The sequence below is a fragment of the Sceloporus undulatus genome, chromosome 2 (assembly GCF_019175285.1).
Source record: "Sceloporus undulatus isolate JIND9_A2432 ecotype Alabama chromosome 2, SceUnd_v1.1, whole genome shotgun sequence".
NCBI classification, from domain to species: domain Eukaryota; kingdom Metazoa; phylum Chordata; class Lepidosauria; order Squamata; family Phrynosomatidae; genus Sceloporus; species Sceloporus undulatus.
The window spans coordinates 162,160,665-162,184,547 of record NC_056523.1 but is presented as its reverse complement, the minus strand read 5'-3'; the positions used below and the strand labels follow the sequence as shown (position 1 = coordinate 162,184,547).

Here is a 23,883-nt window from a genome sequence, read left to right as displayed (position 1 = left end):
GATCCCATTTGTAAAAGCAGCCCTGATAAAAAGAGAATCTGGCAACCCTTCTGTTGCTTCTCTTGTTCTGCTTCCCAACCCTTGCCTTTTTTCCAGATCCATGAAAGGGAGAGTAATACCTTGATTGTTAAGAATTGAAAATCTGTGTTCAGAAAGATATATAAATTGGTTATAGTCCTTTGGGAACCGCCTATGTGTGCAAAAGAAGCTTTTAATAATTGTGCTAACCTGCTCATATTTCTTGCTCACTGATGGATATGTTTTTAAAATGTTAACCATTCTATTGATTGATTGACTCTAGGGGGAGTGGGTTCAAAACTAATAATAGTATTTAATTCTGTTTTAATTTTTGTAAGTTGTTATGAATCTCCGAACCCCGAAAAGGTGGGGAATAATGATGATAATGATAATAGGTAAAGTGGAGGGTTTTTATTTTTTTAAAATGGGCCGGCATATGTACATTTGAAACTTTGTGCATTTTCTAATGGCATGGAATTTTTTATCAAGCAGAATGCAACGGGAATATTATCTGATAGCATGGTGTAATGGTTTGAGCATTGGACTATGACTCTGGATACCAAGGTTCAAATCCCCCCTCAGCCATGGAAAACCACTAGATGACCTTGGGCAAGTTAAACTCTCTCAGCTGCAGAGGATAGCAATGGCAACGCCCTTCTGTTGAACCTTACCAAGCAAACTCTGTGACAGAGTTGCCTTAGGGTTGCCATAAATTGGAAATGACTTCAATGCACATAACAACAACAACAGGTTTTGGGAGTAAGACTGGATATTCTTTTAAATGTGACCATTAACTTCAATAATATTAGGTGTGGCAAAAAGAAAGTGGAGGGAGCCATCATTAGGACCTGGGGGCCATCATTTTTGTGGCAGAAGGGGGGAGTAGTATAACCCTGCACAATATATGTCCTTCTCTCCTTTAAGGAATGCTTCCAGTAGTAAGAGTGCATTCACCATGCTCCAACTAAGGATAGGTGGGAATTTCATTTCATTTTATTCCGATCAACACTTACCAGCATTCACAGCACTGAAATGCTGGAGAAAGTGAAACTGACAGCATTGCCTATCCCTTTCAAAAGGGTGAGAATTTTGTTTCAATTCACTGTTGACTAGATTTTTCTGAAATTCACATAATTTGAATGTGAGAGAAAGCAAAACTGACAAATCTACCCATCCCTAACTACCATGCATCTGTTTTAAAAGAATATGGGTGGAAGGGATGCGGGAAGTAACCATCCACAAGTGCAACACAATACAGTGGGCCCAAGGTATCTGCTAGAGCTTGGTTCCAGGACTCTTGTAGATATGGAGGGCTGACTGTGCCACCAAACAGCATGTCAAACATTGAGAGAGCAAAACTTTGACCAATATCTGTGTGAAATGCAAAATGGTTGGTGATTAGATTGGTATCTTATGAATGTCCAAAAAGACTTTGGGACAGTGGCAGCTGATGACAGTGAATGTGCTCTGGGATCTTTTCACTAAGGTTCTAAATCTTATTTTTGACATAGGTCCAGCACCTTGGAGAACTCCTTTAATATTTAAGCTAACACCTGGCACAAATTCACTGCCGACTGCCATGAGAACCACCAGCCACCATTGCTTGAGGGGCATGAAAGGAAGGGATCATATCTTGCAGTTTCTAAAAATCTCAACTTTAAGAAAATATTAGGTATCGGGTGCTAGAAAAGACTTCTAACTCAGTGTCTAGAATGGTGCTGCCAGGTGGAATAGAAGCCTTCAAGTTAGATGGACAAATGACAACATGGGATGAGGTCATTATCTGTATTCCTGTTCTCAACTCACAAATGAGAATACCTTTCCCTTCTCAGAATGGCAAAAACCACAATGCATGTGATCAAAAAATAACATGTTTGTCAGCTCTGTGGTGGCTCCAAATATGTTAATCTTTGCTCATGTGCTCGGCTGTGTTTGTTTTGCATTCTAGCAAAGGGGAAGTATTCTCATTTGTAGCCTCAACCCATCAGCTTCCCAAGATAACACTGAGCAATATCTTAGGACCTTATCAAATGGAGGTACTTACCGTGGGTAAAATGCTTGCAAACCATTCCTGAACTGTTTCAGAAGCATAGTGTGATTGTCCATCATTCTTCTCAAACATCATTGAGGCATCCCACTTCTCTCCCATGAATGAAGTGTTTGCGAAGAAGCCATTTTTTTAATAATGGGATCTTCTGTTATTCCGCTTTGACAACTGAAGAAAAGCAGGATGCCTCAATGATGTTTGAGAAGCATGACCCACGACCACACATTCATGCTTCTGAAACAGTTCAGGAACGTTTTACCCATGGTAAGGCTCCATATGATAAGGTCTTTAGTTTGTGTTGATAAGGGCTCTTGTACCCAAGTGTGGATTAGGAAATTATCACACTACACACCCTTAAAGCATTGCTATTCCACTTTAACTGTTCTGACTGTGTCCTGTTACATTTTCGGGTTTGTAGTTCCATGAGGCCTAAGAGTTCTCTTGCTGAATATTCTAAATGCCTCTTCCTAAACTACAAGTCCCAGAATGCAACAGGAGGCAGCCAGAGCAGTTAAAGTGGAATAGCAACATTTTAAGAGTGTAGTGTGATAGGCAGCACATAACACCTACAAAGTTATACCAAGGGTTAAGAACTACTCCAGATTATATTGGATGCAACTCCTACTGGTTGTGCTGGCTGGGGCTGATGGGAGTCCAACAACATCTGGGGGGCCACAGGTTTCCTAGTCCTTGGTTATACTGTATTGTCTTTAACCAAGAATAATGTGTCTTCAGAGGGATGAATTCGGTTCACACTGAACCTGAGAGGGATGTAGCAACAGTACAACTGAACCAATGGCCACATATATATGGGTACAGCCTAGAAGTGGCCACGTAGCACTTCTCTTGTACACATCAGGTGTGCAGCTGACAGGTGTACTATCCAAGACATTTGCTCATCAATAAGCATCTGTTGCACCTGTCATGCACTCGTGGGTCCATTCTTGCTGCCACTGAGTAGGTTGGTACCCCTTTCTGGCACCTAGATGAGTTACTACCACTGGCTAACCCCCTCCTTTATCCTTTTTCCAGTGCATGAAACTTTATTCTATACAGGCAGATATACTAATATGAAGAGGAGGGAACTGCAATAGAGTGTGTAACTGGTATTAGATCTGTGACATTTCTATGCAGAACCCAAATGCATACAAAATGAACTATTCACAACAGTGAGAATTGTAAGAATGATATGTGCTATTCTTATTAAACACCTATAGTAGTGTGTTATATTCAGGTGCAATAACCCTGTTGGACAAAAAGGCACCACATGTTGTATTAAAAGTAAGATTGAGAGAATTGGTGGTAGTGGGGAATTAGGGCATACTCTGGTTTGTGGAATAAATGCAAGCAATGGTGATTTATCTGTATTGAGCGTCTCGGGAAGGTAGGTATTTTGAGAGACCCCCATCTAACACACTTGCTTCTGTGCTTTGTTGTCTCCGCAGTTCATTTTTGCAGTTACAAGGAGAAATTTATTAGTCTGTATTGCCGCCTTTCTGCTGTCATAGAGCTAGATTTTCTGAGCACCCAGCAGTCCCTAAGGGAAGCAATTTCAGACAGTGAAGTCGCTGCAGCTAAACAAAGACACCAGCAAGTCCTAGATTACATACAGGTAACCGTCTGTTTTCTGACTAGTCAAAGGTGATTTCTAGCAAGAGCTGTAATTTGGAACCTAAATGGAGAATTGTTGGGCAAGGCACAGCATAAAGACGTTTAGTGTCAAAGTACAATTTGGGTTTTATGAAGTAGCCACTCCGCAGCTCTTCCCTCCCCCCTTCCCTGGGTTGCTTGCTTTCTGAGAGAATTTCATGGATAAAATCATATGACAGTTACACTGGAATTTTATAGAGAAGTGTGTCACTTGGGTTATAAAACCCATTCCCTTCTAATATGAGCAAAAGCTGAGTGCTGCAATGGAGTCTGTATCACAGCCTTTCTTCTTTGATGTGAAACCTCCCCCTTGCACCCAGCTGTCAGTCTGAAATGAAAAACACCCCCCAGACACAGACACACACACAGACACACACACACACACACATATACACAAAAACAAAACCTCTCTATTTCTTTTGACAGAGGTGGTCATACCATGAGGTAATCTGAAGCAGCACTGTTAGGTAGCAGAATCTGGGAACCATGAAACGCAACAGAGTGAGTGACAAATGTCCATCGTGAGGTACAAACCACCAGTAATTTCTCCTGTGTATGACCCATTAAATCTGTAGGACTGGTGCTCTTGCTCAGATCTGTTCAATGGGGCTTACACAGGAGATTGTCTCAGTGAGTTATGCCCTCATGCTCATTAGATTAATGGAAATTCTCTTTAAACTGCAGTGTCTACGCAGAAGTATGCTCCTTAGCTTGCAGTCTTAGATTTTCAATCTCATAGTCTTTGGCTGGCCCTGTCTTGTCAAGGTTGCATGATGCAGATCTTACCCATACGGACTACAAGCAGAAACTTTGCTGAATGATCCACACTCCAGTAGCTATTTCCGATAGCTGAAATAGAGGCGCGTTACAGACCGCCCAGAAGGGGCAGTCTCGCGCCGCTGCCGGTTGCAGCGTCCGGGAACCATAGCAGCCAAATGGCACAGTTCCCGGATGCTGCAAAGAAGGAGTGCAAAAATCGCACTCCTTCCTGCACCCCGGAAGACGCCACAAGTGCCGAAGCGCGCACTCGCGGCGTCATTTCTGGGGCGCGACGTGCAGACGCAGCGCATCCGCTATGTCAAGATGGCAGCGGCCGTGTGGAACGGCCGCCACCATTTCGTACGGACTCAGTCTGTGCTAGGGTTAGGGGTGTCTGGAAGAGACGCCCCTTTCTAACCCTAGCACGGACTGAGTCCGTCCTAGGGTGCCCGTCTGTAATGGGCCAAAGTGAATGCTGCCTGGACGCAGGCCATGTTAGTGTCAGTGTTGTGAACCACAAGGCAAACCTTGCAAAAAACCAAGTGGTAGAGGAGCTAATAGGAGTCAGTAGTGTTTATGACACAGAGCTTTTTGGAGATTTTGCAGCTCAGAACCGGGGTGACTGCGGGTCCAACAATGCGGATTCACATCATAACGTGAATGTGTTATCAGATGAGATTCCTTTCTGTGGGCTCTCCTTCCGTGGCGCTTCCGCAGTGATTCCAAAGTGACTCCTCATTTTGGTGAAATTGGAAAAAAGTGAATTCACAGAATTCGCTTTCAAGCTCACTTCGATTTCACTTCGAATTGGTCTGGTGTGGAAGATCACTCTGATGTCGCCCCCCTTAGCCCCCTGCTTCCTGCTCCTTCATCCCCCTCCTCCTCCTTCATGCCATCTCATCTTCTCTGCCACCGTGTGACTATCCCATCATCCCCTGCTCCTTCAGCCCGATCCTGGCTCCAGTGACCCCCTGCGACCTATCCCATCATCCCCTGACTGCTCCTTTAGCCCAATGAAGGATGACAGCTAAGGAGAGGGCAGGGAAGGAGGACAGCATCCAGAGCCCCACTGAGCATGCACAAGGATCCCAATTCAAATAGTTGAATCCACATGGTATGCAACGGTGTGGTAATGCAATTTGCACTCACTCCGCTTTGCATGAATCCGCATCACGTGACTTGCCTTGGATTCGATTCCCCCTCGATTCGGAAGGGCAACGGAAGGGCAACCAGGTGTGACAAAACATTCACATTATAATGTGAATTCGCATAGCTGAACCAGGAGTCACCCCAGATCTGAGCTGCAAAAAGCCCCATGTGATAAACCGCAGCATGATGTAATGGAACGAGTGTTGGACTGTGACTCTAGGAGACAGGGGTTTGAATCCCCACTTGGCTGTGGAGACCCAGTAAATCACATAATTTCATCCCAAAAGGAAGGCAATAGCAAGATTCCTCTGAATAAATCTGGCAATGAAAAACTTTAGGAGAGGGCCTTTTGACTTTAAGGCACAAGTGGAGCTGATGAGTAAGAATTTAATGACCTAGAGTTAACTCTGTTACTCACATCCTACCTGACAATCCTCCTGGTAGGAATGGTCTTTTTGCTTCTTGCATTTGCCACATACCAACTAGGTAACATGCTCCTCCTCACCAACCATTTCTCTAAACTGAGTTCAGACACAAGGGTGCCACAGAGAAGCTACTTCAGAGGTTACCACATGGCACCTCGGCATCCAGACTTGGGGATTCCTACTTCTGTTCAGCTACTTAGAACTCCAAAGAGGCAGAAATGCTCACTGAAAGCTACCAAGAGCTTTACTGTGTGAGAAAAGAATACTGGAATAAAGTGAGAAAGAAGTGGCGTTCTCTTTGCCTCTCCACATGCTGTTGAAGCACTTCCATTTTCTTCCCAATGGAAATGTTGTAAAAACATGTCTTTTGTCTCACTGGAAAAATCCATTTGGCAAAAGGCACACTTTTACAACTGTCTCCCTTGGGAAGTATGCCCAGATCCAAGAAGAAAGCTGCTTCTCTCTGGCTCCATTTTGGCTTTCTTTTCTCATGCAATAAGGCTCCAAGGATTACTTCTTCATGTGATGCTGCACAGTATGAACTGAAACCAATGTTGCATGTACACTTATGGATCCATGCACAATTTGGGCTCTCACTTTTTCCAGTGTGGAAGTATGGGTTAGGAAGAAAACCTGTGGTATCAAGAGCCAGTTCAGGGCCCACTTCCCTAACTTGGACTTTACTTGAGTAGGCAGCTGTGGATAAAGAATTTTTTTCTGCCAGAATATCTGCCTTTCTACAGGAATGGGCCTACAATTGATCTACTGTGAAAGGAGGAGAGGGAGGAGAAAGAAATTGGGAAGGAGGGCAGAGGATCTGTGGATTGTTGCATTGTGTAAACAAACCCACTGTGTTGCTGTTGCTACTTTGGGGACTCACCACAACCTGCCAAATCCCTGTTACCTTTGTGAATTTGGCCATACTTCTGGCGATTTAACAGTAGATTTACAAAGGTTGAGGCAAATTATTGGTGTATCAAGGCACAATCAACTGTAAGAAATGCAAGTGGGACCCATAACCAAATGCTGCCATGTAGGATGGGTGCTCTGCCCCATCTGTCTTTCCCCTTTTGTTTCTTCCCTCCAAAGGCTTGTAACATTCTGTAGCCCCTAAGCATGCTCAGTCTTCATGAGACTTTTTGCATGGCAGGGTTCAAGAATGCTGGTTTTCAATTTTTTCTTGGAATATAGCCAGATGTTTTTCTCCACACAAACTACTGATGCCAACATACTTTATATTACAAGATATTTTTTGTTGCTTGAGGCAGCTGCCCTTAATGTCAGTCCTTGCGCAATTTGCAGTCCAACGCCATGATATTTTTAGTTCATAAGGTAAGTAATAACTTGGGGCATATGACTGAAAGTGAGCCATCTCTCTAATGCAACCTTGAGCAACAATTTTAACAATTTGATTTTGTTAATCTGTTTGTACCCATATCAGCTAATTGTCATCTACAGGCACTTTGTTTCAGTGGACACTTATTTTCTTTCTAACCTTGAATCTAAATCCTCCCATCTATTTTACAATCCACAGAGCAATTTCCTTGTTCCCAACCACTGTTTTTATAACATGCTGGGCACTCCAACAAGCAAAGCGGAGACTTTGAGAGAGATGAACAGCAAGCAATTTTCTCCTTATTACTGAAAACTAATCCCAGGCCAAAAACATTGGCAATAATTACAAAATTAGAAATCATGCATGTCCCCTATAAAAGGTGACAAGGCACAGCGATCATATAACATGATTTATAGGGACAACAAGAAAATTTAAAATAATAAAATAGAAAATACTAGGAAACCCTACAAAGGGGCCTTATTGCAGTCTCAGCCTAAATTTCATAAAGACAAAAGTTTGAGGCTCCAGGTTTCATGACTGTCTGTAACTGATGAAAATACAGCAGAATTTCTTTAAACCACAGGTTTTTATACCAAATTATGGTGACAGTGTATTAGACTTGTCAGGTTCCTTCTTAAATTAAAAACAGCTGTATTCTACCTTTTGGCCAAAAAAAAAAAAAAGCCCCCAACAAATCAGCCCAACCACATACCACCGTCTTCAGCAGTGACCGCAAAACCACAAGAGCATTTGTATGATCCTAGATCTAAGACAGTGCTGAAGTCTCTACACAAACCAAACATTGTAAAGAGTGAAGGGAGTCCATAAAAGCTGTTCTGAAATGAGAACTGGAGAACAACCAGAAAGTAAATATAAATACATTTATAGGAGATAAGGTACATTGTGTCTAAAACAGGCAAATGAACAGTGGAGAAATAATTATTTGGGGAATAACTAAAAAATGTAGACTGTCTGGAGATGAATTTGCAATTAAATTAGACTTGATATGTACAGTAATGTGTTAGACACTCTTAAGAAGCATAGCACACATGACTGTGCTTTTACTATGAAGTTCTGTTAGAAGCGTGTTGGCGACAAAGCCAAAGGACTCCAGTTGTTTTCTCTTAAATACAAGCATAGATACCCACCTTTGCTTAAGATAGAACAGCCTTATACCCTGACCCTGGTGCTGTTTCCCTCTCATGCACATAGGTGCTCTTCTTACTGTGCATATAATATAAAATGTAATTGCAAACTCAGCTTTACTTGGCCAATCCCAAAGTAATTATTTTATCACAATTCTCTTTCCCTCTCTTCACCCACTAATGCAAGCAGTCTTCTTCTCTTCACTCACTCACCACCTCTGCTGTTCCTTCCTTCCCATGGTGCCAAAAGCTCTTCACACACATACACACTTTACTCACCCAGGTGTTCTTTCTGTCCTGCAACTCACTTATATAGATTATCTCTCTTCCATTCCTCCCTGGTACTCTTTCTCTTTCCCTCTGCTCTTTGTCCCCCAACCTTTTTACTATTCTACTCCCCTCAGTGCTTCTTCAGGCTTGTTCTATGCTCATGCTTCACTGCCTTTTACCAGGCAGATGGACCTTCTCTCTCAACAGTTCAGAATCTCTGCAGAATAAAGCAACAATTGAACCAGAATTGTTTTCTCTATCCTCTCTCTGGCCCATTGGAACTGCCTGGCTTAACTGCTAATTTGTTTGCCCTGCTAAGGGAAGTCTGCCACCTAGTAACTGAAGATGGCAATGCATACCTTAGACAAAAATTACTTTATCTTTTTTTAAAAGCAAATAATATTAATGTTCATATTGCTAGATCCCTCTGTTATGTTCCAGGTATCTAGGGTTATGGCAGAAACAGACTGTTTCATGCATATTCCTTTATTGGTGAAGCTTTGGGGCTAGTTGCTATTGTTAATTGTTGTCAATTCAGCTTCCACTTATCATATGAGTGTAAGATCTCTAAGATGCTTTGTTATTAATAGCCTGGCTCATTTCTTGCCAACTCAAGACTCTGGCTTCCTTGATTGAGTAAATCCATCTGTACTGTGGTTCTCTTCTTTTCCTATATGCTTCCACTTTGCCTAACATCATCACATTTTCTAATCAGCCATGTCCTCTCATGATATGTCCAAAGTACAATTGCCTACATTTGTCATTTTGGCTTCTAGTGAAACTTTAGGCTAGATCTTAGACCCATTTATTTGTGTTTTTCAAAATTGGGCTAGGTTAGATACCAATCATTTGGGATGGCTGGAAGAGTTGTCCATCAAGTAATAGGTCATCAAAATGTTTCATACTACTCTCACTTAGAGAAACTTTTTGTTTGTAGGAGGGGGGGGGGACAAAAAAAAACATTTAGCTAAGAATGTGAGGTTTTGCCTTATAATCTGCCCTGAGGTTTTAGATTGGGTAAAGATCATAGAATCATAGAGTTGGAAGAGACCACTAGGGCCATCCAGTCCAACCCCCTGCCATGCAGGAAATCCAAATCAAAGCATCCCCAACAGATGGCCATCCAGCTTCTGTTTAAAGACCTCCAAGGAAGGAGACTCCACTACACTCCGAGGGAATGTGTTCCACTGTCGAACAGCCCTTACTGTCAGGAAGTTCTTCCTAATGTTGAGGTGGAATCTCTTTTCCTGTAGCTTGCATCTTTTGTTCCGGGTCCTGTTCTCTGGAGCAGCAGAAAACAAGCTTGCTCCCTCCTCAATATGACATCCTTTCAAATATTTAAACAGGGCTATCATATCACCTCTTAACCTTCTCTTCTCCAGGCTAAACATCCCCAGCTCCCTGAGTCGTTCCTCATAGGGCAAGGTTTCCAGACCTTTCACCATTTTAGTCGCCCTCCTCTGGACACGTTCCAGTTTCTCAATGTCCTTTTTGAATTGTGGTGCCCAGAACTGGACACAATATTCCAGGTGGGGCCTGACCAGAGCAGAATACAGTGGCACTATTACTTCTCTTGATCTAGACACTATACTTCTATTGATGCAGCCTAAAATAGCATTGGCCTTTTTAGCTGCCGCATCACACTGTTCACTCATGTTCAACTTGTGGTCTACTTGGACTCCTAGATCCCTTTCACACGTAGTTTCATTCAGCCAGGTGTCACTCATCCTATATCTGTGCATTTTATTTTTCCGCCCTAAGTGCAATACCTTACATTTCTCTGTGTTGAATTTCATTTTGTTAGCTTTGGCCCAACTTTCTAGTCTATTCAGATCATTTTGAATGTTGATCCTGTCCTCTGGAGTATAAGCTATTCCTCCTAATTTGGTGTCATCTGCAAATTTGATAAGTGTGCTCCCAATTCTGTCATCCAGGTCATTGATAAAGATGTTGAATAACACTGGGCCCAGGACAGAGCCCTGTGGGACCCCACTGGTCACTTCTCTCCAGGATGAAAAGGAGCCATTGTTGAGCACCCTTTGGGTTCGGCCAGTCAACCAATTACAGATCCATTTAACAGTTACTTTGTCTAGTCCACATTTTACAAGCTTGTTTGCAAGAATATCATGGGAAACCTTGTCAAAGGCCTTACTGAAATCAAGATATACTATGTCCACAGCATTCCCTTTATCTACCAAGCTGGTAATTTTATCAAAGAAAGAGATCAGATTTGTCTGCCATGACTTGTTTCTCTGAAACCCGTGTTGACTTTTTGTGATTATGGCATTGTGTTCTAGATGTTCACAGACTCTCTGTTTAATGATCTGCTCCAGAATCTTTCCTGGGATTGATGTCAGACTAACTGGACGATAATTGTTGGGATCCTCTTTTTTCCCCTTTTTGAAGATGGGGACAATGTTTGCCCTCCGCCAGTCTGCTGGGATCTCTCCTGTTTTGCAGGAGTTTTCAAAGATTATTGCCAATGGCTCCGATATTACATTTGCCAGTTCTTTTAGTACCCTTGGATGTAGTTCATCTGGTCCTGGAGACTTTAATTCATTTAGATTAACAAGGTATTCTTCTACTATCTCTTTACTTATTTTGTGCTGAAATTCCCCTATTCTGTCCTCTGCTCCATTATCCTCAGGTTGAGCACCCTTTGCCTTTTCTGAGAAGACTGAGGCAAAGAAGGTGTTGAGTAATTCTGCCTTTTCTCTGTCTTCTGTTAGCATTTTGCCATCTTCTCCACACAGTGGCCCTACCATTTCCTTCTTCCTTTTGCTGCGGACATATCCAAAAAAAGCCCTTTTTGTTGTTCTTAACCTCTCTAGCAAGCCTGAGTTCATTCTGCGCTTTAGCTTTTCTGACTTTACCCCTACACATGCCTGCTATTTCTTTGAATTCCTTTTTTTGTGATTTCCCCCTTTTTCCATTTCTTATACATGTTCCGTTTCAAACTTAGCTCGGTTGAAAGTTCCTTAGTCATCCATCCTGGTTTCTTGAGACACCTCCCATTTTTCTTTCTCACTGGAACTGTTTGAAATTGTGCCTTCAGTATCTCTCTTTTGAGAAACTCCCATCCGGTCTGAACTCCCTTCTCTTTTAGTATTTCTGACCATGGGATCACCATCAATACTTCTCTAAGTTTACTGAAATCCGCTCTCCTAAAGTCTAGAATGCGTGTCTGACTATGCCTGGCTTCTCCTTTCCACTGTATAACAAACTCCAGGAGAACATGGTTGCTTCCACCTAAGGATCCCACCACTTGCACCCCATTAACCAAGTCATCCTTGTTGGTTAGGATCAGATCTAAAATAGCTGACCCCCTTGTTGCTTCTTCCACCTTTTGGACCATGAAATAGTCTTCCAGGCAAGTGAGGAATTTGCTAGACCTTGTGGATTTGGCTGAGTTTGACTTCCAGCAAATATCAGGGTAGTTGAAGTCGCCCATCACTACTACATCTCTCTTTTCTGACTGTGTGGTCATCTGTTCTAGAAAGATATCATCCAATTCCTCAGTCTGACTTGGGGGTCTGTAGTAGACTCCCATCGTAACATCCTTGTTGTTTCCCTCCCCTTTGATTCTTATCCAGATGCTCCCCACCTGGCTTCCATGATTGATATCCTGGATCTCTTCCCTGGTGTAAATATCTCTGACATATAGTGCTATTCCTCCTCCTTTCCTGTTTGGCCTATTTCTCTTAAAAAGGTTATACCCCTCTATTTCCACATTCCAATCATGAGACTCATCCCACCAGGTTTCAGTGATGCCTATTATATCATATTTGCTTTGCTGTACTAGGAGTTCAAGTTCATCTTGCTTATTTCACATGCATTAGTGTAGAGGCATCGCAGACCACGGGTCCCATTTACTTGTTGCTTGTGCAAGTTTATTTGCCTCCCACTGTTGTGTCCTTGCACTTTTTTTCTTGTTTCCTCTATGTCTGTTTGACTATTTTCTCCAGCCCTTTCGCCTTCCTTAATATTGTCTCCCTTCCCCACGGAACTCAGTTTAAAGCCCTCCTGATCAAGTTCTTGAGACTGTTGGCAAAAACATTTCTTCCAACTGGCATGAAATGCAACCCGTCCATTGCAAGTCCCTCCTCATGAAACCACAGCCCATGATCAAAGAATCCAAATTGTTCTCGGCAGCACCATCTGCGAAGCCAGTTGTTCACATCCACTATTTTCCTCTCCCTTCCTGTACCGTGCCCTTCGACTGGCAGAAGAGACGAGATGACAACCTGTACATCCATTCTTTTCAGCTTCCTACCAAGCACCTCGTAATCCCTTTTGATGTTCTGCAGGCTGTGTCTTGCAGTATCGTTGGTTCCAACGTGGACCAAAAAGAAGGGGTATTGGTCAGTTGGCTTGACCAGTCTTGTCAGCCTCTCTGTCACATCACGGATCTTTGCACCTGGAAGACAACACACCTCTCGAGACATCTTGTCAGGCCTACAAATCACTACTTCTGTACCCCTCAGCAAGGAGTCCCCCACTACGACCACACGCCTCCTCCGAGGCTTAGCAGCGACTGTTCCCTCGGGTGGGACTCTCAGGCTCCCCTGCTCTGTCCCTGAAGTCTGTCCATGCTGCTCTTCTTCATCCTTCTTGATAAGGGAAAGAGCTTTGAATCGATTCTCTAGCTGCAAGCTCCCCGAACAATCCCTTCTTGGCCTACTTCTCTGTGTGACATTCCTCCAGCTGTCTGCTTCCTGTGTATGTGAAGTGACCTCTTCGGCTCCAGCATCTTCCTCTGCATGGTATTCGTCCAGGATTGTTAGTTCTGTTGTGTCCAGGAAATCCTCCTGCTCCCTAATATGCTGAAGTGTAGCTACTCTGGACTCCAACTGCTGCACTTTCTCCTCCAAGAGGGCTACCAACTTGCACTTGGTGCATGTGAAGTTCTCCACTTCTGTAGGCAAGAAGAGAAACATCCCACAAGTGTTGCAGGTGACTGCCGTGGTTCCGTCAGTGTCCATACTGAAAAGTCTTAGGAAATTACTGGAACAGGATTGTGGGCTTCCTCCTGAAAAAAAAAATCCTCCAGAAAACACCAACGTTAAGCCCCTGATGTTTCAACAATTTGTAGCAGTGAGCTCAATCAATTCTGCCTCTGCTGTAGATTTCAATGGCTTCCCAGCTACCTCTCTCCTCCTCCTCTCTGTAGCAGGAACTGCTACATTAATTAATGTATTAATTAAGAATAGAATGAAATCAAATATTATTCCTGTCTCTCCATCTCTCTCACACACACTCTGAAATGAAACCTTGCTATTAAAGAAAAGTTGACTTAGGACTGCATACCCTCCAACATTTTACATCAGAGTGGGGTCAAGATGGCAAAATTATTAATGAGGAAGAACAGACAAACTAGGAGAGGTTGCCAAAGTTTGTATTTTCCTGAGCCTACTGGGAAGGGCAAGACTCAGCCCCCTCCTCTCTTTTGATCCCTACTGAGTAAATTGAGTACAAATTATTTTTGCACTTTGAACTCCGTTTGCAGCAACTCAAGTAAGTTATTAATAAAGAGGGGAAGTGACTTGAGAAGGGAGAGATTCTGACATTTTAAAAACAGCCAAAAATAGAACAATAATGGATCCATCAGGAATGTCCCTGCCAAATCAGGAAAGTTGGAAGGTACAAGGCCAGTGAATACAACTGCTCACTTGAAAGATGACATCCAACCTGTGTGAAGGCAGGGGTACAGTCATTCCTTCCCACTTTCCATATCAGATTTTTGCTAATAACTAGCCATATTTTGAAGCAACTGTGTTAGAACTAGGGATGTAGGCCCCAGGGAAATAGGCCCTAGCATACCTGGGACTTTAAAAATATATAATCAGCACCATATATTATGTCCAAACAGAGCTTGGAAGAGTTTTGTGTTTAGAACTCCCCTTAGCCACTGTGCCCAAGGGCCATGCTTATTGATGGACTGGGAGAGTTCCAGTCTAAAAAAGTAGGATTCCCCTCCCCTGATCTCTGGTCCAGATTCTGGAGTATTTTACTGAAGGAAGACTTAAATGTTACATGTAAATGTAACTAACAGAACTTCAGTTAGGGATTTTGTTGATGAGATGTCACTTTGGGGTGTGAAATGTACAACAGAAAAGCCAAGGTGACAGTGTTTCATCTTTCTGCCAGTCATTGTTTTCTAACTAAAACTCCCTCTTCTGGCTTTCCCTTCTATGTGTCTCAAAAGGAAGCCACTTGATCCTTGCAAAAGCTCATCTGGATAGCCATCTGCCAGGGATGCTTTGATTGAGATTTCCTGCATGGCAGGGGGTTGCACTGGATGGCCCTTGTGATCTCTTCCATCTCTATGATTCTATGATTCATCTGAAATTTCATGAAGAAAAAAGAAAGAAGAGCTGCAGCAGAAAAGCTAAACTCTTTCCCACTCTTCATTCACTTCACCCCTTCCTCCATGTGGCTTTTCTCCAAGATAATCAACTGTTTGTATTTTGCAACATTTCTTTGCATCTAAAGTTTGGTTCTGCTGTGACAGAGCATCCTTTTAGGTTTCAACAGCAGAAGTAGCCTATGTACCTTTCCCAAAAGCTGCATCTTGTAGAAGACCTGACAGCCCCACAAATCTAGATGTTAGCAAATCATGAGTTACCCCTGTCAAGTCCCAGCCAGAAGAAAACAACTGTATCTTTCTCCTCAGATGGAATTGATATACCCACCCTTTACCAGAAAATTGATGATTGAAGTACAGTGATAAGCAGAGCTTGGAGAGCATTCATACTTTCAAAAGCATTCACCTTTTGAAGAGCTTAAGTTCATTAACATTAAACCATTACAAAAATGTCATCAAAATTAGTTTGTTTATTGAATCATTTAATTGTTTGATTTTAAAATAGTATTTAAAATTACTGATCAGTAGGAAATTGTTACTTTAAAGAAAAATTGAAAAATAAAGAAAAATTGTTGCTTTAAAGAAAAAACATGGGGAAGACAGAACTACTCAACTTTAGCACTGTTTTCTACTTTTTTCCAGCATGTTTTGTATTGTGTTGTATAGCATTCTTTGTTTGTTGCGTCCAAGTACCAGGAAATTTACTTTCCTGAGCATTCTTTTACTTCCTACAATGTAGTACAGACCCAAATCCACAACTATCAATCGATCATTCAATCGATCAATCAATTGATCTATGAATTTCCCTGCATGCTCCATCTAATCCACCCACCCCTCTTTTTGGCACCCACATGTTACAACATATATTTACATCCCCTCAGGGCTCATCTGAGAAGAACAATTTTAAAAATCATTGGTGAAAATTTTAACAAATAAGTAGTAATTAATTCACTTTTATTGAATTATTTCCAGATTCTGTTGACCCCTCATTTTAGTGATCAGGAAAGAGCCTGAACCATATCATTGTCAGATTTCTTGAACTGTTCCCTAGGTCATTGGTTCTCAAACAGTGGGGCAGGGCCCCTGGGGGACACAGGAATTGCTCAGGGGGGGGGGGCACAAGACCTGGAGGCCTTGATTCTCCCTTCTTCTTCCTCCTCTTCCCAAACATTTTTTGTCCTGAAGAGGAAGAGAAAGGTATCTCCTTTGATATGTGACTTTCTCACACACACACTCAGTAGTGCTCTTTTTCTTAGTCTCTCTCCCTCAAATACATTCATTCACACACTGGCTCACAAACAAATTTTGTTAAACACAGCCATCACACTCTTCAATTCTTTTTTACATACTTGCATATGTGCTTGTGTATATTTGCATACACACACATGTGCATGCATACAGTGGGCTCTTGTCATCCACGGATCTTAGCATCCACTGACGGCAAGCCACACTGTTTTCAACGGAGACATGTACATGTAGCCATGCTAGTGGCCACACACACGTCGTGCCACCAATTGGGGACAATAGGACTTGGGGATCTGCATTTTTTTCTTATCAGAAGGGGGGGTCCAGAACGTATCCCTCATGGATACAAAGAACTGACTGTATGTATGTGTGTGTGCATATCTTTTTTTCTTGTGTATACATAAGATAATTAATGTTTCTGTATGACTGTGTGAGAGATCAAATGAGTATGTGTATGAATGAAAGAAAAAATGAAAGAGCATGACTTGGTGTGTACATATCTGTGAGCACTTTTGTAACTGTACGTGAGACAGTATGTGTGAACTTTACACATATGTTAAGTATTGAATTTATTTCAATAAAACTGTTCTAATTTGAATGATTTTATTTCCTTATAAAATGTAAAAATATGAATATACATGAATGTGCAAATAAAAAAATGCACACCAAATAAACAAAACACTTTATTTATATACTACATGAAGGGGAGGGGGGTGCCACAGCTGCATGTAGATGTAAAGAGGGTCATGAGGACCAAAAGTCTGAGAATCTAGGCTATAGGAAATTCTAGACCTCATGACCCTTTTCTTGTTATTAACAGTGGATTGTCTATTTAAATGTAGGGAACAAAACCGAGTCATGTTTATTTGTTTGATCATTTGTTTGAATACTCTCTGCACTATCTTCCTCTCACAGCAAATTGATGAGATTTGGCGTGAAATGAGATGGATCAATGAAGCACTACAGTATGCACGGTACAGACAGCCAGTTGGTGGCTTGCCAATAACAAAGATTGTGGATCTGTCAGAAGAACCTGTGCAAAAGAAGATAAGCTCAACATCCTCCCATCTTGATTGTCTTCCATCACCACCACCTTCACCCGAGACAGAAACCCACAGGAGAAAAGCTGTGAGTGGTAAGTAAGAGGAAAATATTTTCATCCTCCCCTGTCTAGATAACACAATCACTTCTGATTCAGAAAAAAGTGACTATCATAAGCTATGGAGATGTGGCGTTAGGCAGTGAGTGGATATATCTGTGGCAAGGCTCCTCCACTCATTCCACATCCAAATTCATCCTGTGGCTATTGCCCATAAGGTAATAAATGTCTTTACTATAGGGGCCACCAATACAGTGCAAAAAAAATTATGTAATGGGTAGGATATCTATGATGGACCTTTTAAAATGTTACAGCTGATGTGTTTAGATGAACTCACCATGCATGTACTGATCTCCATGACCAAGGAAATGAACATAACTATATATTACAGTTTGGACAATGTAATGCATGATCAGTGTTGTACATAGATTAAATCTACAGTTTGTTCTCCTTCTCTAGTTAGTCCACTAAATCAGCTGTTACACCCTAAGTAAACAGCATTCATTAATTGGATCTGTTCTAATTGGGATTAAAAATAGGATTTGGGCCTCTTTTTCTCCCTAATCATAGAAAGTCTGTTAAGGATGGAAGGATGGAATAGCTGTATAAGTGTCTTTTGATTTATAGCAAGAGGAACCTAGTATCTCAAAGAACCTCTATAGTAATTTAATCCTGTTGTTTTGAAAATGTGTGTGTAATCTTGTTTCATTTTATTTGGGGGGGGGGGGTTCTATGTTTTATATCCAAATAAAAATTTTCTATAGCTCTGGACAGTGTGTTGAGATGGCTAATTAATCTCACTGCCAACAATTTGCATTTGCATCCAGCTCTGTGTTGTCTGTCTACGTTGTCCAGCCTGGGGCTATCATCATGCCTTCATCTGATAGTTTATTGCAACACAAAATTCAATGTTCCGTAGAGAAATCAAAAACATTTCAGAGAAGGAGGAGTTAATGGGTCCATTTTCTTTCCAATTTTGGACATCTCCTTTATCCTTTTATCTCCCCTCTGGCTGTTGGATAATTGGATAGATGGCAGTGCATATGTATAGAGGGATTTTGTTTAACTGACAGTCTTCAATTGCACTCAGGTGATCTGGTAGGAACCACTGTACAGAATAAAACACAAACACACACACACACACACACACACACACACAATAAACCATGCATCTGTGTAATGTCATTTTGCTGTACATCATAGCTGTGCTAAGTAATTTGAAAAATGAATCTGATAGCAAAAATAGAGAGGAAAATAGAGGGTCCATCCAATGGGAAGAGCAGGTTTTAAACTACCTGACCTTTTTTTTTTTTTTTTTGAGTGCAGAGACTTGGGGGGGGGGGAAGAATTCTCACCCCCCAAAAGGTGTTTAGAGATAAGGTGGTGGGGGGGGGGGGGGGGATAAGAAAACAAGACCAGCAGCAAAATCCTTCAAAATGATACTGTACTGCCTCTTCTGGTGAACCATTTAGAATTACAGATTTAATATTTCTCAGAGCTATGATGTTCTCAGTAGTGTCATTCAAAATAATTTAGGACCTGTTCTGTTTATTTATTTATTTTTGCCAAAAAATGTTGATAAAAACATTTCTTCATTGGAGAAATGTGTGTAGATGAGTCCTTGTCTATAGCGGAGGGGAGGATTCAGGGTTGGATGGTCTCCAGATGACCCTGTTTCTCCCTCCCTCTCTGCTTTTCTCCCTCTCTCTTCCTCCTTTCTTTTCTTCTGCCTACCTTTCCTTCCATGACAGAGGCTGCATACAAGGTGGAAAACAACTCCCTTTCCTCCTCTTCCTTAGCCATTCCCAGTGGCATACACATTGCAGCATAGCCAGTGCTGACCGGGAAGGCTTTTGGCTTTCTCCTGTTCCTGGAGGGAACAGCTGAGAATGAATCAAAGCATGTGGCCCTTTGCGGTGGAGGGCACAGTGGAACTTTTCATTTTTATTTTATTTTATTTTTTGTCTCCACAACAGGCAGTTAGGTGAACCTGACCCATTTAAACAACCAGTTTGGTCATACCAATATGAACCAGCTGAATTATGCTGCTTGATGTTCTCCCTCAAGTGCCAAAAGGTTTCTCTTTGCCCTGGCAGTCCATTAGTTTCTCTGTCCCCAGACCTGATAGGGCTACATGAACTTTCATGTCAAGCTTTGCCTTTTGGGTGCAGCTACATTGCAGAATTAAATCAGTTTGACACCATTTTAACTGCCAAGACACTATCCTATGGGATCCTGGGATTTGTAGTTTGGCGAGGTATTCAGTCTGGTCTGTCAGTGCACGCTCTGGTGCCTCACTACAGACTACAAATCCCAGGACTGTAGGATAGAGTCATGACAATTAAAGTGGTATTAATTCTGCAAAATGGCTGCACCCCTAGTCTGGCCACCCGTCAGTGTCACCATATCTGCCTGGTAACTATTTCTGGCTCTGGTTTATAAATCCACTTGTCAGTCCCACTGAATCAATGGAACTTATATAAGTGCTGGCTTATTCAGTGAGCTTATTCTAGTTGGGACAAACAATCGGATTTGAACATTTGTTTATTTGTTGCATTCCTTTTGGGCCCTGGGCCCAGGAGCCTGTTCCTTTTGCGGGTACTCCAGGTTGCCTAATTTCTACACTGCTTGTGATTCAAAAACTCACCAGAGAGATGACACATTAGGAACAACAACTGCTAAGATATAATGTATATCTCTAGGTACTTTTAAAGCCTATTTTAGACCCATTCCTTAAAAAAAGGAGTAATAAAACATCTAATACTGGGAATTTGGCGGGTTGAACTGAATTTGGGATGAGATAAAGAAAGAGAGTCACTGCTCGCTTACAATCTGAAATTAAAGTATTTTTCCTTTGGAAGTAAGAAAACACAGAGATTGCTCTGTGGCAGTCTCTTTTTTCTCTGTGGGTAAACAAAATAAAGGCCAAAAAAGTAAGAGACAGTTCTAATAATCCTTCTATCCACATAATCCTAACAACCTATTTATCGAAAAAGTAGTGGATTACCCAAAGCAAAGCCTTGGCAGTGATATATGGAGCACAAGGAGAGGCATTTCCAGACTTGATCTCAGCAGGAAGCAACATCTCTGAGCTGAGTTCCGAAACAGCAGAAAAGTTAATTTATCCTTGGACATCCCAGTGTCAGGGTACTGCGCAAGGCTTGGGTAGTAAAAAGGATGGGGGAATCTTGTTGCCTTTATTTTTCCTACATTCAGTTTTTTTCAAATGTTTTAAAACTTAAAACATCAGGTTCTTTGCATCCCAAATATGAAGTCTGCAAACTTTTGGCAAATCCTTCAAAAACAAACTGAAACCAATTGTTCCACCTTTTCAGAAGCCATATTCCATAGTTACAGCTATTCCCAGGATGTGTTGTACCTGTTTACTGCACAGGTATTAAAGTAAGGGCTGGCATCCTGTTGACTAAAGGAAAAAACCACTGGGTTTATTTTTTTACCTATAGAAAACAAGGGAAGACTTAGGTTGCCAGTGTTGAGATTGGAAGCAATTAAGTTTAGATTTTTAGGTGAGAAGTCTAATAAAATGAGTAAACATTGTTGAGAATTTTAAAGATATTGAGCATTTGTATTTTTAGGCTTGGGAAGTGGGAATCAATTTTAATTAGTGTTAATTATGTTTGTTGGAGTTTATGTTGATTGTATGTGGATTGTATTAGATGCAGTTTTAGGGGGAGGGAAAGAGGGAAATTGGGACTGGGTGGGGAGTAGGTTTTTTACTTTGTTTTACTTTAGTAGTGTATTTAGGAGATATTTTATTTTGTTGTAGTTTAATTTGATATAGGAATATAGATTAGAACAGGATAAGTTTTGTGTGTGTTTTAGTGCTTTTTATTGTGTATATGTGTTAAAATTTAATAAAAATTAATTTAGAAAAAAGGAAATGACATGAAGGAATACAACAACAACAAACAACTGTACATGAGAATTCCCAGCAGTTAAGAGATCATAGGTCCATTTTATGATCACAAAAGGTCTGTTTCTTCAAATCCTTTTTTCCTACTTATGGCTATCCAAAGGCAAACCTATCACAGAGTTTTCTTGGTAGATTTCTTCAGAGGGGGGTTGCTATTTCCATCCTCTGAGGATGAAAAAATGTGACTTGTCCAAAGTCAGTGATTTTTCAGTGGCTGAGTGGGGAACTGAATCCTGGTTTCCAAAATCATAGTTCACCATTCAAACCACAATGCCACGTTGGCTCTGATGTCTGAATATGACCTCAAAAAGATATCTTTTTCAGTCAGGCAGTACAGTAGAATCCTACTCTTTCCCACCTCAAGCTTTTATTGAATTGTTCACCACAGACACACTGCTGCAACCAGTCAGCAAAAGTTAGTGTTTCTCTAGCCCTCTTCCACCATCCTTCAAATTCTGATGCTTCTGAAAATAAAAATAAAAACCCTACAACAACTTCCAGTTATACAGAGGACAAGGTGGAAGAGTGGGGCAGGGCAAGTATAAAAAGTCTTTGTAAAAAGGAGCTTCTTTGTCAGTTTATGTTAACTGAGGTATGCCTATTGGGAGGTATGATACCAACAGTAAGATTTGCTGTATGGCATGGCATTGAACTTAAGTATGCAGCCTGCCAGCTGCTAATCTTTTTCTTTTCCTTTTAATCCTTCTGCTTCCAGACTCTCAGCCTTATTCAGATGAAGAAGGTTGCTCTGAAGTATTCCTTCCAACTGACAGTGACTATGATTCCAGTGATGCATTGAGTCCTAGAGAGCTGGACTTGGTTTATTCATCCTCCCAGGACATCTCCCATCAGGCCGTGAGCTGTCTGAGTGGCAGTGCACCAGATGTCCTCCAGGTCCATGACATCAAACCTTGCCTGACTCCAAAACAAAACCCAAAAGGGGGTAGCGACTTAGAGGCAGATATTGAGCAGTCTACAGAATACATACAGAGCCTGTCGATAGGAGGGCTATCTCCGAAAAGTACAGAAAAGAATCCAGGCTTGAGGCAACCGTTGAGTTTCTTAGGTAAAAAAAAGCATGGGAAACATCAGCACTATAGTTATTTCAGCAGACACCATCGTTGGCTGCGTGTACACAGTGAGTCCCAGTCAGTCTCCCTTTCAGAGGGTCTGTATACACAACATCTCACACGAGCCATGGAGTTCTCACAAGAGCCTACCTCTGGTGAGCAGATAAGCATCTCTATTGATTGCCCGCGCAATACTTTTTTACCTCATGCTTCAAGCCTCCCAGAAGAAGGGAAAGGCAAATATGAGGAACTTAGACCGAGCATCCACAGGATATATGTCGAGCCTCTCAAGAACACACTCCCCAGTGAAGAAAGGAAATCCTGGGCCCTAAGCAGCCAGCCAATAGGACATGAGGATTTGCACAGTCCCACAGGCCAAAGAAAGGTCTCAGAAGATCACTCCAACTCTAACATCACTGAAGTATTCAGCAGCGATCTCTAGGGATAAATGTTTCCTGGTGGGACACCTCCCAATCCTGTCTCTCCAAATGGGATTATAAGTATCACCATTTCTTATTTCTACAAAACAATCTCAGCGTACAAAGGTTCCAACTCTTGTTCTCAAAGATCAGGTTTTCTAAGATGAAGCATGCAATGTGGCTTCTCTTTTACAAACATGCCTGCTTGAATAATCCTTTCTAAAACAGGGTGGCTGACCCCTGACTGTTAAGTATTCATCTATGCTTTTAACAGGGCAGAGGGAAGCATTGTCCAGTGAATGTTTTCCATGTGGGTCTTTATGGAAAGTAAAATGTTTCCTGAAAGACCTACCAATGCAAAGCTACAGCTTTTTCATCGTCATTTACTTTTGTTCACAGCCTTTGCCGGCTGTTATATCAACACCATTTTAAAAAATGGCTCTCCTTTTTCTTAGTAACAGTGACACAATCATGTAATGGTTCAGATCGGGCTGCTTGGTATCATGGAAGATGAAGAAGGATAATTCAATTAGAAGATAACACATTTCTTGAGAAGCAGTCACTCTCATACTGAATTGGTTTCCTTAATCCTCAGTAATATGACACAAATTCTGACTGATGACATGCCAAGATCATTCATGCTAGGAAGAAGGAGATCAATCTGAAGAATAAAATGCTGTTGATGCTGCAGCCAGCTAGGCCTGTAAAGAGGCTCATAATGAGGACAGGCACAGAAAGTATATGATGTTGTACTAGATAGTAATTTCTCTCTCTAGTAGACCGCTATTTAAAAATAATAATCATAATGGTACCTTCAATGCCAAAAAAGTGTTGAAAGGGGTAGGAGCTGGTGGGGTGGGAAGCTGAGAGAGAAATGCTAGACAAAGCATTTCCTCAGCTTTTGCTCTTTTCTAGATGTTAATATCTCCACCCAGGAAAGAAGTGTTTGACTT

General features: G+C 41.6%; 1 protein-coding gene across 1 annotated transcript in view; it reads left to right on the top strand.

Annotated features, from left to right (window-relative positions):
* ANKFN1 (ankyrin repeat and fibronectin type III domain containing 1) overlaps positions 1-23,077 on the top strand; it is a 133,514-nt gene extending 110,437 nt beyond the window's left edge. The window contains exons 15-17 of the mRNA XM_042453477.1: positions 3,511-3,677; positions 17,324-17,543; positions 22,157-23,077. Of these exons, the coding sequence (XP_042309411.1) occupies positions 3,511-3,677; positions 17,324-17,543; positions 22,157-22,953 (1,184 nt within the window). The 3' untranslated portion in view covers positions 22,954-23,077. The remainder of the gene's footprint in view (positions 1-3,510; positions 3,678-17,323; positions 17,544-22,156) is intronic.
* Positions 23,078-23,883: the final 806 nt, after the last annotated feature.